This window comes from Aulonocara stuartgranti, assembly GCF_965226115.1.
Source record: "Aulonocara stuartgranti genome assembly, chromosome: 20".
NCBI classification, from domain to species: domain Eukaryota; kingdom Metazoa; phylum Chordata; class Actinopteri; order Cichliformes; family Cichlidae; genus Aulonocara; species Aulonocara stuartgranti.
The window spans coordinates 24,846,295-24,860,010 of record NC_138956.1 but is presented as its reverse complement, the minus strand read 5'-3'; the positions used below and the strand labels follow the sequence as shown (position 1 = coordinate 24,860,010).

Genomic DNA, 13,716 nt, shown 5'->3' with positions numbered 1-13,716 from the left:
GCCGAGGGACCGGGAAGCACAGGAGGTGGGCTTGTGACCCGCCATTAACCCCAAGATGAGCGGAACCACGCACGGGTGGAGACTCATCAAGTGGCTCACCTTGAAAGGAAGATGATCATTATGACTTCATATGGCACGACTTCACATTATGTCTTAAATAATAGTTATTGTACCTGAGTGATTGAAAGGAATCAGGATTTAATCAACGAACGAAGATCAATCACAGCTGACTGGGCTGACAGAGCGCTTTGATGGGACGTTCCATTAAGAGGGAGGCAGTGCCATTTTTCAGGGTTAATGAGTTAACGCCCCATGCTCGCAGCAAAGTCCATCTTTACTAATATTTGTAATCGAAGAATGCTTTGCTTATAAATAAATATACGTATATATTTTTAAATAACCAGCGCTGAAACCTGACTCAAAATAAGTTTGTCCTTTGTGCGGCGATGTCCAGAAAATGCACAACACCAAATCAGTTGGAACTATTTATTCCCTGTTGTCTATTCTGTCAAGATGATTAAAATATCACCCAGGCGGTGTGGCTCAGTGTGCCCCAGGAGAGTGACTGCTGAGCTGCACGATAGGCAGAGAGGGACAGAGGAGGCAGCCTGAAAAGGAAGCACGACTCGCTTATCGCGTCACTGTGGGTTTAGGCGTTGAGCAGGAAACAGTCTTTCCTCTCGGGTTGTCGCAGTAGGAACAAACACACATTTTTGTCTTTGCTCAATGCACCCCTCGGCACAGAACACGCGGAAGCCGGTCAGAAGGAAAAATGCCTCCTTCGATAGAGATAGCCGTCCTGCTTCTCGGCGTCCTGGCTTTGGAGACGCGCCGGAGTGCCAGCGCGCTGCACATCCAACAGGCTTTCGCGTCTCCAAATCAGACCAATAACTTCGTGGTGGATCCAGTGTCCAGAAAAGTCTACCTGGCTACCGTTAACACAATTTACCAGCTCAATGGGACCTTGACAGCTGAAGTGGAGAAGAGGACTGGACCGGTGGAGGACAACCTGTTGTGCCATGCGCCACAGCTTCCCCAGGCTCCCTGCGAGCATCCCAAATCCCTCACTGACAATTACAACAAGCTCCTGAAACTGGACCGGGAGCAAGGGATCGTGGTTGCGTGCGGATCTGTGTATCAAGGCTTCTGTGAGCTCAGAAAAATGGATAATATTTCAGAAATAGCGGTGGAGTTCCCACCCCAGGGTGAGAAGACTGTTTTCCCCAGCATGCTGAACATCGCTGCCAATCACCCGAACGCATCCACCGTGGGGCTCATCTTCAAAAGCCACGGGGGAAACACCCGGCTTCTGGTTGGGGCGACATACACAGGGGCTGGAACTCAGTTTTTCCCCAAAAACCACAGCAAAGAAGATCTGCGTTTTGAAAACACCCCGGAGATCGCCATCCGCTCCTTGAACATCAAGGATTTATCCAGACTTTTCACCTATGACATTAACCCTTCCGAGGATAATGTATTCAAGATCAAACAAGAGGTTAAAACCAAAAATAAACTAAGCTTCGTACACGCGTTCATCCAGAAGACTTACTCATATATTGCCTTCAATAATGATGCGAAAATGGGCCACAAGGAGAGCCAGCCCAACAGCATCCTCGCGAGGATATGCCTGGACACCGAGAACCCCCGAAAATCCACCGGGCCAGAGAGCAGGAAGCTCACTGAATCCTACATCCAGATGCCTTTACAGTGTGGATTTAACGGGAACTTTTACAACCGGGTGTTGTCCGTGTACCCCACGGAGATCCACGCAGGTGATGGGAAAAGCCCCGAGCCATACTTGTTTGGAGTGTTTTCTAAGGGAGACAGAAAGTCTGCACTTTGCGCTTTCAAGTTTGGAGACATCGAGGAGGGGATACGGCAAGGCCGCAGGAACTGCTCAAACTCTCCCAGCAGCGACGTTCAGGTGCTGGACAGTGTGATACAGGGCTCCGGTTCAGCCTGCATCCAGAAGGGAAACCTTGTGGTAAGGGCTTTGTACACATTTAATTAGGCAATATAAAAATACTTAATTTATGTAATTATTTTGATCTGATTTTAAGCTGCCATGTTAATGAAATATATACATTCTGTCAAATAAAACGCACTCTAAAACTTAGCATAAGCTTTGCTGAAAACGAAACTTATTTTACAGATCAGTTTATCCATTTCTTGACATGAAAGTGAGGAAAAAAAATAAGTCAGCGTCACTGAGATATTTTCTGCATCATTATTTCATATGTTTTTATTTCTTTTCTCTTCGTTATACTGGGTGCCAAAACGTGCTCGTCCAATAAACCTGCTTGAGATTTATGAATCCTCTTGGCCATTACAGTTGTTCAGGCTGCAATAAGATTTACTCCCTCACGTCTGCTGCTACTCTCTGACAGTTTCCATTTATGCTTACGAACAATTATCCTCTTTAACCCTCAAACTGTTGACTCAAAGAAAGGATCTCCCATGTTAGGAGTAGAGGTGATAGCTGGAAAGACCCTCTAGAGCCACACTGAGGGTTGTGGGAAGGGTGAGACTAATCTCATATCCAGCAACTCTCCCCTTTTACCAAATGTGAGGATTGTAAGGGGTCAGTAGTTTACTATGTTTTCCAGTAAAACCCCAGACATTTTTATTTAGTGTGTGCTTCTGACTGAAGTTCAACTCTAAATTTAGCCCAATGTTTGACCGATAAATAGCTCCTCTGTTCCAAGCACGTGATCAAATATTATCACGTGTATTTTATTACAATCTTCCTACTCATACGTGTGTCCTCAAGGAAACTTTAGCATTGCAAAAGCGCTGTCTGATTCATGGTGCCTAACAATAACAAGCAATGAAAGCTTTCCACAGTTTCATAGGAATGCAGAGAAATTCCAGATTTTCATTGTGGTGGTTTTGACTGACAGAGTTGAGGTCAAAGGAGACTGTCTCGCCACCACTGTGCTGTCAGGTCAGAAAGTTGCCCTCCTTGCTGGCACTGCCTTGTTTGCCGTGGCCCCGGGGCCACTCCTCTCGTGACCAGTTTTTCTGAATACCATCTCCGGTCGCCCACAAACCCTTTTTGAGATGGACAACTGCTTAGTTCAAAGTGATTTGTGCCCTTTGTTTTTTCTCCTGCTGCAGTACAACCCACTTACCACTCATAGACTAAAGTTAGTCTTTCCTCATTTACATAGCCGTGGCCGTTGAAATGTGATCTTTTTTGTAGTCGACAGTTTGAAGGCCAACACTGAGGGAAAGCCAGACACAATTTATGATAAGAGAGACGATGCCTCGAGCAGAAGGGCCCGTGGGAAAAGACTCTACAAATATCCAGTGTGCTTAATTTCTTTTTTTTTTTCTTGTGTGCTCTAAAATATTCAGAGAATTCCCAATAGATCCTGGTGCTCATCCAAGCGCAGCACTAATGTTTTATCATTGCCCACTGAGGATTTGACAAAAGCAAAGTCTTACGAGTGTTGAAGACCCTTATAAGCCCATTTCAAGTATTCACTGAGATGTCTGAAAAGTGATTTAGCAGAATGAGCAACGCCAGTGTGATAGCTTCTATCAGCCCTTGCTTTCCACACGCCTCCTTTTGTGCCCAGCTCTCTCCTTCTTCTAATCTTCATGTCATGCTTCCATATGAAAGCTGATGAGAATTGATCTTTCTCTCTCACTCTGTTTGTATTCTAGTTGCAGCCCGAGCAGCTGGACTGCGGTGCAGCCCACCTGCAGCACCCACTGGCATTACAAAGACCCCTTAGGGCCATTCCTCTGCTTGAATACCCGGGTCTCAGTTCAGTCTCTGTGGACAACGTGCAAAACCACACCGTGGTTTTTCTGGGAACCAGTAATGGACGACTTCGTAAGGTGAGTCTCACACGCACATGAGCGTGCATACACTCTCAGTCCTTGTGATTGAGAATTTTCTAAACAAGCTTAACCTCAACCGCTGAATGGAGTTATTATTTTTAATGTAGTTGAGCCCCGAAGCTTGGAAAAACTCTAACATTACAAGGTATGTAGTGCTGCTGTGATGTGGCTGCCGATTCTTACAATAAACCAAACCTATGTGTGTGATGAAACACTTCGAGCCACCACAGGGCAAGCAGAAATGCCTCCTTTTAACTTGTAGATTTTCCCTGCATTGTCACCACCCAACCAACCCCCTCATTCCGCTGATCCATGAACCATCCCGAACCTTATGTAGTCCTAATCATGAGTTTTAATGTCTCTTAAACTATTGTCTGTGAGATCACAGTAAAGCTGTCTAACAGCGGTTGACGGCTTATGACTCATTTGCGACATGTGTTGGTGTGCAGTCTGAGCTATTAAACATCTGCAGAAGGTCCAGCTTGTGAAAACCTTTCCTGCCCAATTACCAGCATTCCTTAATTTTGTCTCAGCCACATTCCTCGTCACCCCTGACTGAGCTTCCTAAGCAGCGGATCTGCCTGCATATGCAACTAGCTGCACTTCAGCTGTCTGTGGAAACAACACAAGCTGACTCTGAAAGCTTTCTGACCCTATGGTTTTGCATTAGCCTAGTACCTTTCACAACATTAAACCCATTCTGCTGTCGGGTGTTTTGTTTAGACCTGCTAAAAGAACTCCTTGTTTTCCTCCCCAGATGAAGGCACTGCTTTAGCCCCAGCTGAGCACGCAGTAATTGGTTTTTGGATGGTTTATAGCGGATGCGCCGCGTTGGTTGGCATGGTGTAAGCAGCGGTGTGTATGAGCGTGTTTGTGTACGTCTGTTTGCTAGATTGCAGGTCTGACTGTGTTTTTAGGTGTTTGACTTTGTCTGCAAGCCAATGTGACTGGTATAGTGATTCCATGTGTTTACTCAGATGAATGCATACCCTGTGATTACGTGTTACGTGTGTGTGTCGACCTTGTTGTATAGGGTGTGCAGTATTTTGGTGACCTTGGGAAACAACATGCTTTGTGCTTTTATCTTTATGTCTTTCACTGTTTGCCTATGTATCTGTGTGTGTGTGTGTGTGTGTGTGTGTGTGTGTGGTAGTGTCTGTGAGTGTGTGTGCCCTCAGGATAGAGCTGTTACAGAGGTTAATGGTGCTGTTAGTGTGTGTAATGTGATTCTGACTGTGAGTTTGGCTCAGACTAAACACAGGGGAACAGTGGTTGAGATTAAGTTAGGCCTCTTTTACTGTCTTTGAGAGAGCCCTCAGTGAAGTAATTTGTAATTACATGCATTTTTTAATGAAGTCTCTCCCTCCCCATTACAGCTGACTTCCATTTTCTGCTTCTCGCAGTGTCCGCTTTTTTTATCTCGCTCCCTCTCGCTCCAATTTTACTCCCTCAGTGGGTCCACCCCTCCACTTCTCAGTTCATCGCTTCGCCATCCCCTCTTTCTCAGCTCCTCTTTTACTCCATCTCAAATATAAAAGGCCCTTTGATTCATTTTCCAAACAAACAGACTTTATCTCTTTCTCTTTCTTCTTTCTGTCGCTCCTGCCCCACCTCTATCAATCTTTATTCTCTCTCCTTTACACCCAGGTACACATTCAAACACACACAGAGAGACACACGTGCACAGACAGAGACAGAGAGAGAAAGAATGAGTGCACAGCAGCTGAGCACTTCTTGGTTGAATAGGGTCTTTCATCTGCATGAAGATAGACGGAGAATAGAGTCAGAGCGACCTGCCAGTACAGCAGGTGTTTTGTTGGCTGACCTGGTGGCTCACTGTGCCACAGCTCTCTTCACGTCTCCTCCTCTCTGCACCTATTGTGCTCCCTGTCCAGGTGTGTGGGCTGCTGTTTACTTACTCCTCGCTGTGTCACTCTGCTTATGTGTTTGTAGTCACTGGGGTGTGAGGTGAGGACATAGCACAGCTGCTTACTATCACTAAAAAGCAGGCGAGCTTGTGCGAGCAGATGGGTAGGTGGTGTTATAAAAAAAAACCTGACAGTGATTCTTGCAGGTTGAGATAATGCCTTTCATCACAGGTTAAGCCAATGGTTTACTTAGCTCCTGTCTGCGCTGGTTTAACATTAACCAGCACGTCTAAGTGGGTGGTAATGGTTTTGTCCTATATAAATGTGTGCTCCTGTGCACATGACAGTGTTTTGTTGTGTTCAGTGGATGGAGAAGTGATACAACCCGTGCTTGTCACCAGATGCTGATCAGTTTGCCACTTCCTCAGGATGCCAGGATCTCTCCATTGAAGGGAGGCCCGACAAATCGCAGAAATAAGAGTTTTCACTGTCGGCGTGACAGGAAGTCTCACTCAGCACAGTTTGTTTTTCTGCACAGCTTTGTGTGTGTGTGTGTCTGTGTGTGCATATGTTTGTGCGTACGTGCTTTATGATCTTGACCTGCAGGACGGTCAGTGTGCAGATAAATCACTGCTCAGTGGAACGAGATTAGGCACACTGCTTGAACAAAGAGCACCTGAAATGTATTTGTGAAGGTGGAAACATGAAAAATATTTGAAGTAAAAGGCAGGAACTAAAATCACTTTACTAAATCTGGCAGTCATTGCTTATACATACATGCATGAATTTAATTAAGACTGAGAGTTTTGGTTACTCTCTTGTGTATCCACGTTAGCTTTGGGGGAGGGAAAGTATCCAGACAAAAGAATTTAATCTGTCATGTTGGCCTTTTAAAAGGGAAGGAGTGAGGCAGCTCAGACAAAAATTAATTTAATCTTTGTCTGGATATTTTTTCTTGATAACATATGCAGCACAGTAACAGCTACAGCATTCTAAGCACCCAAGCACCAGTCCAATCACCCCTCATATAACCTCCTACTGAGTAATTGAGATACAGTCGTGGCAAAAAAAAAAAAGCAGCTTGTCAAAGGAGCTTGCAAAGAAAAGCGTCTGGACTTCTTTAAGTTGCTTGAAGACGTTTCACCTCTCATCCGAGAAGCTTCTTCAGTTCTAAGGTCAAATGGTGGAGAGTCCCAGATATAAACCTAGTCGGAGTAAACCCCCACAGAGGGACAAAAGGACCCCCTGATGATCCTCTAATCGCCTGAGCCAAGGTGGGAAACTGGGCGTGGGTCCCAATCAGCCAGAGTTTCGGGTGAGTTCATTGTGAAACCTGGCCCCACCTTATCATGCGAATTCCTGAGGTCAGATGGCCCAGGATGTGAGTGGGCGTTAAGGCGTCTGGGAAGGGATCTCAGAACTGGGATCTCAGGTATGTGTTAACATAATGCCAAGGAGGAAAGACATCAGCAATGTGCCCAGCTATCTGGGACAGGTTCTAAGCTCATGTGAAATCCACTGGTTCAAGTCCATCCAGTCTAGAGTGAGAACAATTATTCACAAGACAGTTGCCAATCTTGTCAGGAGTGGATGTTACCCATTCAATGCTAAGAGAGGTAGCAAAAAAGAACTCAAATGCTACATCTCAGATCTGCAGGTCTATACGTTAATATGTTAAAATTCTTGATGGTACAGTTAGAAAAACACTGAACAAGTATGACTTATTTGGAAGGATTGCCTAGAGAAGGCTATTCTCTCTCTAAAAAAAAAACATGGCAGTTTAGTATTGAAAAATTACATCTGAACAAATTCAATTCAATTCAATTCAATTTTATTTATATAGCGCCAAATCACAACAAAAGTCGCCTCAAGGCGCTTCATAGATACAGAGAAAAACCCAACAATCATATGACCCCCTATGAGCAAGCACTTTGGCGACAGTGGGAAGGAAAAACTCCCTTTTAACAGGAAGAAACCTCCGGCAGAACCAGGCTCAGGGAGGGGCGGCCATCTGCTGCGACCGGTTGGGGTGAGAGAAGGAAGACAGGATAAAGACATGCTGTGGAAGAGAGACAGAGGTTAATAACAGATATGATTCAATGCAGAGAGGTCTGTTAATACATAGTGAGTGAGAAAGGTGACTGGAAAGGAAAAACTCAATGCATCATGGGAATCCCCCGGCAGCCTACATCTATTGCAGCATAACAAAGGGAGGATTCAGGGTCACCTGGTCCAGCCCTAACTATATGCTTTAGAAAAAAGGAAAGTTTTAAGCCTAATCTTAAAAGTAGAGATAGTGTCTGTCTCCCGAATCCAAACTGGAAGCTGGTTCCACAGAAGAGGGGCGTTCAGCAACAAGACTTGCTGAACAATGCCCTTTGGGGACCAGAATGGACATGTTTGGCCATAATGAACAGTGCCATGTTTGGAGAAACCTAAACAGCATATCAGCACAAACACCTCATACCAGTTGTGGCGGTGATGATGTGTTTTGCAACCACAGGACTTGGGCATCTTGAGTAAACCATGAAGTCCTTTTTATATCAAAATATTCTGGAGTTAAATGTGAGGCCATCTGTCCAACAGCCAGAGCTTGGCCCAAACTGGTTCATGCAACAGGACAGTGATCCCTAACATGACAGCAAATGTAAGGCAAGGCAAGGCAAGGCAAGTTTATTTGTATAGCACAATTCAACAACAAGGTGATTCAAAGTGCTTTACAGAGACATTAGAAACAAAAACAAATAAAAAGCATGATTTAAAATTGATTAAAACAAGCAAACAAACAAACTAATTAACAAACAAACAAAACAGTATATAAAATCAAAACAGATAAAATCAGAACAATAGATAAGATGTACAACAGAATGGTAAAAAAGAAAAGAATCAAGATGTTGCAATGGGCAAGAAAAAGTGCAGATCTCAGCTTGACTGAAACACTGTGGGGGGACCTCAAAAAAGCTGTGTGTATATGAGCAAAAGAAAAATGGGTCAGATTCCTCCACAATGATGTGACAGCCCGATAAAGTCATACAGAAACAATTTTTTTTCAGTTATACCTCCTAAACGTTTGTCTACAAGCTACAGAATCGTGGGGTGTGCTTCATTTTCACACTCTGCAACTTTTCGTTTCGTTTTTTAAATAAATAATAAAACCACAGAATCTGTTTGTTATTTTACACCTGAGGTAAGGTAAGATTTTTTTTTAAGCTACCAAGGACAGGATATTTTTTTTGTCCCAATATAAAAACCTTAGAAATAATAGAAGGTGTACTTTCTTCTTATTACTGCAGCGGGCTTCACTATGCCCATTCTAGTCATGGGTGAAAAGATTTTGAGGCACAGTTCGATACTTAATTCAGTTCTGATTAAATATTATAGCCTGCTATATGGGTCTCTCATTTAGTCCTGACCCAGATGTAGCCAATCTGAATCTCATCCTCCCACTCACCCACTTCCTCATCCACTATGTCACTATGTTTTGGCCCTGCCGTGTCTCAACTTCCAATCCCACTCAAATACAATGTACCCTTGTTCATTCATCCATTCATTGTAGGTTTAAACAAACTGTCCCAGGTTTATTCCCTTACGTGACTCACTGGTCGTATTGGGGGAGCTACCTTAAAAGCATGAAGAAGTTGAACTACACTAAATCTACCTTAGGAAAAAATCTAATTTGGCCAATTAGCTCAGACTACATTATAAGAAAGAAACTGGCACTGGGCATGTGATACCACATTTTATTACAAAAAGTATAAAAGGATAAGTTCAGGATAAGTAAGGGTAGAGTAAAAACTGTCCACTTATTCACAGGTCAAACATGACAAAAAAGGTTTTTGTAGCAGAAACCAAAATCCAGGTGGGGCACTGAGTCTGGCAGGATCTTTGATTATGTATAGTATAGTGAAGGTTAGTTTTACAAACTTATATTCAAAACATAAAATGTCATAGCCAAGTATTCCAGGAAGCTGTAGGTCAACTTAATACTTGCCTTAAAAAACAACCATCCATCCAGGCAGAATTTATTTACGCTGTAAACCACTTTGGATCATTTGACTAGCCAAAAGGGTTTGATTATTGTGGAGAAGCAGCGGTCCAAAGTTTTACCGCTGTATAGTGTTTTTGAAAGACTATACACCAATGAATGTAGCTGAACTACCAGCAAGCTATGATTCCTGAACTTAAACTAGTTTAATTGCATGTAGTGCCTTCATGTCACTCTTCACCTCCAGCGCTGCTCACTGACTCTTCATCTGTGTTGAATTTATCTGCACACAGAAATGAACATGGGTGTCAGTTACGGTTAATATCTGTGTCCTGTGAGCGTCACAGTTTCCCATATAAACATTATTTTACATTTACATATTATATTATTTGATATTGTATACAAGTATGGCTTCTGGAAACACATTTTAAAGATACGAATCACCACACAAAAAGTCCAGAGTTCCAGTGTCCTCCCTTTTTACCACAGTAAACTTACCATCTAACAATAGACAGTCATTGTGGCTGCTTATTTTACTGCACCAGCTGCTGATTTAGATTTCATATTTTCAGTTGGACCGCTGGCAGACAAAAATTGTAGACTGCCAAATCATCTGACATTACACAAACAATAAGACACCAAAAATATGGTGCAATAAAAATCACACAATCAAGGTTGTCTGTACATCTCGGTGCTTGCTACAGGTGGGCGTAGTCTCCAAGGAGTGATCACGATGTAAAAGTTTTGTTTGTGTATCTCTTGCCAAACACAGACGTGGGAAAAAACCTGCTTCTTCTGTGGTATTGCTGAGCAAATGACTCGATCTGCTCAATCAACTGAAAAGTAATGTGGTTGCACTGAGCAGTTGTGAACATATGAGAAACTCTTCTGCATGAATGTGAACCAAGAAATTGGCGCTCAACGTCTTTTTTTTTTTTTTTTTTTAATTGCACCACTTTGCATGTGGTTCCAACTCTGCAATTCAACATGTGCGTCTCTCTTTTTCACAGCTGACTCTGCTACCGAACATGACCACAGCCAATCAGTGGATGCTGAAGCTGCGAGCCAACGAAGCAGTACACCACATCATGACCTTCGATCCCAACGACAGCAACTTTCTTTATGTCATGACCTCTCATCATGTAAGGTTATACCCGCTGGCATATCAGCACGTAGCGCGACCATGATAACCACAATGAGACCTCATGAATGTCACGTCATGTACATCCTCCTTAAGTTCACTTAACAGAACACTACCATATTTGTGGTTAAGGCAGACATGCATGCAGACCTACATTAAGCTTTCAGACCTGCATTTCAAAGCCAATTTGTTTGATAACAGTTGGGCTTAGGGCGGGATATGGCTGCACCTCTGGCCTTTATGGTTTCTGCACAGTGACAGTGCATCAGTTTGTTAGCTGTCTGTGCTGCTATTAAATCTCTGTGCTTCCTGTCACAGAAACAAAGTTTAACGTGCACACAGAAAATATGCTACAGCTCCTTTTTAGACTCTGACAAAACTGCTGCATGACATTTTTTAGGTAACATTTGCCGTGACATTGTTAAGATTTAAATTAAATTTGGCACTATTATTGGCTGGCATTTATTTTAGCTGTAACCTTTAAACGGATTTACATTCTGAGACCGGCATTCACTTCCTAGGTTCAAACTGCCTATCTGTGTTTACCTACAGCGTATTCGTATTTGTTTGCACTGCAAATAGACAAAGCAGCAAAAAAAGAAGAAAAAAAGGTGGTTGTTAGCCTTAAGAAACTTAAGGAGATGTACACTGCACGTAGGAGTTTACAAATGTGTAATTACATTATCTGAGATTTTTTTATCTGCTTCATTGTAAGCGGATGTCGGTGAAATATATCTGCATTTGGAAAACGACAAGATCAAATGTCTTTGTAGGAGTTATTCAGGAAAGACTGTCTGCAGTTATTATACATTAATAAACACTTTAGATGTCATGATGTGTTTACTGAAAAATTTCATGACATTTATTCATTTCTTTCTGCTGTCAATAAGTGTTGAATGATGACATGCAAAAGTTATGTGTGAGCCTGTAAGCTGGTTTTCATTGTGGGCTTATTATATTATATTCATTTCGTCTGGGTGGTAGTTTAAATCCTAGAGACTCGAAATTGCAGTGATACTCTTACACTGTAGCAGATTATCAAAATTCTTGAGGAGGATCATTCTTAAGTTCTCTTAACAGCCGTCAGCATCTTGGTAACAAAATCACTTGTTTTCCACTTTTTGGCCGCCCTTGAAGATGATTGTGTGCTCATGTTTGCTTCTGTGCATTGATGTGCAGATGCTGAGAGTAAAAGTGGCAGATTGTGATCAGTGGAAGAGCTGCAGTGACTGTTTGGGAGCAGGTGACGCCCATTGTGGTTGGTGCACACTGGAGAATAGGTAAGAACCACAGCACGTACACACATGCACGTACGCACACAAACGCACAAAGACGCAGTCTCTCCTTCTGTTTCTTTAACTGTCATCCTCAGACTTGTTTGTCTGACCCTCCCAGCCTCTCCTTTGGTGCCAGTTAAGCATAATTCAATCAAATTATCAGACGCTCGGTTTCGCGCACACACATGCCACATGCTTTTTGACGTAAAGCAAAAATCTCTGCTTTGAAAAAGAGGTCAGCTGTTTATATGAAAGGCGCATCGATTCCAGAATAGACTGATGGCACAGAGCAATAACGATCGTTGGTCGTTTTATTACTTGAAGCATTTGCATGAATCAAACCCACTGAGGCTTGTTTGCTTATTTTCATCATTTTCGTTTTCAGTTTCAAAATGTCGCCCAGCTGAATGAGCAGTGGCAGAAACCGAGTGTGTTTTGGGGTTGGAAGAGTGTTGTTGGATTGAGCAGAATTGATTTGCTTTTCATTAGGCCGCAGACTCGAGAGTAACATCATTGTTTGGAGCGCTCCCCTGGTTCTTTAGTTGTTTGGGGAGGGAGTGACTTGGCTGAAGTGTAACTGTGAGCGAGTGAGAGTACACTGTGATTAATGTGGTTCTGTCAGGACTGGCTCTCTGGCCGTGCATTCACTGGCTTCCAGGGAGAATATGTGTTGTGTCGAGCTGTGTTTGTGTGCCGGTTGTTTGTCTGCGTGCGAGTTGCTTGGTGATTAAAGCAGATCAGACGAGATAGTGAATTTTGTGATGAGCTGTGCCGCGGCTCTGGAGGCTCTTGCATTGCCAGGGGCCATTCAGAGCTGGAAGAGTGGAACTGATGAGTGTTATGTGTTTATGTGTATGTGGTCAGACTGTCTCACTGTCATCTCCCCGTCTCCTCTCCTTATTTATCTATCTGTCGTCTCTTTATCCCAGTCCCTTTCTCGCTTGGCTGCATTTTTTTACCCTTGTGATTCTCGCTGTCTTCTGCTTGGGTTTTTTTTTTCCTTTTCCTGCCCTCGTATTTTCCAGTAGCTTTTGAGAATTTAGCCATCCCTCTCTAAACCTCCCTCTAGTCCTTGTCTTCTCCTCTCCCAGTGCCCTTGTCCTCTTCTCTATCTCTCTACAAAGGAGCGTTGATTGTGATGATGGTGGTGGGAGGGAGAGCGCACACTGGTTCTTTTGACAAGGAAATGTCAAAGTGTGTAAGCCTGTGTGTAAGTGTCAGAGTGTGTGACGCTGTCTGGCTAACGGAGACCAGGGAGCTGATGTCATGAGTGTGTGCGTGTTTTTGATGCACTGTTTGGCCAGTCGTACTGGCCGCTGGGTTGGCGCTGTGGCCCCAGAGCCCAGGGGATCAGGGGGTTGATGTGTGGGGGTGGATGGTTTCCTCTATCACCTCACTGTCTCATTCAACTACAGACACTGAGGATGGTGGGGGGAGTCAAGATCTCACAATCTGTGAAGCCACCACTGTCTCTGTGGGTGCCTGCTCGATTTTACGCATGGCGCTGACGTCTCTCTGCACGTCCGCGTGTAGAGTGAGCATGAAAACATATCTGTTCGCTTGTTGGATGCTCCATTGTTGTCTGAAGAAGAGAGC

The 13,716-nt window shown here is 43.6% G+C and overlaps 1 protein-coding gene across 1 annotated transcript in view; it reads left to right on the top strand.

The window, feature by feature from the left end:
- The first annotated feature begins 578 nt into the window (after positions 1 to 578).
- The window catches only part of plxnd1 (plexin D1), a 73,489-nt gene continuing 60,351 nt past the window's right edge, over positions 579 to 13,716 (top strand). The window contains exons 1-4 of the mRNA XM_082518095.1: positions 579 to 1,984; positions 3,670 to 3,846; positions 10,713 to 10,844; positions 12,023 to 12,123. Of these exons, the coding sequence (XP_082374221.1) occupies positions 773 to 1,984; positions 3,670 to 3,846; positions 10,713 to 10,844; positions 12,023 to 12,123 (1,622 nt within the window). The 5' untranslated portion in view covers positions 579 to 772. The remainder of the gene's footprint in view (positions 1,985 to 3,669; positions 3,847 to 10,712; positions 10,845 to 12,022; positions 12,124 to 13,716) is intronic.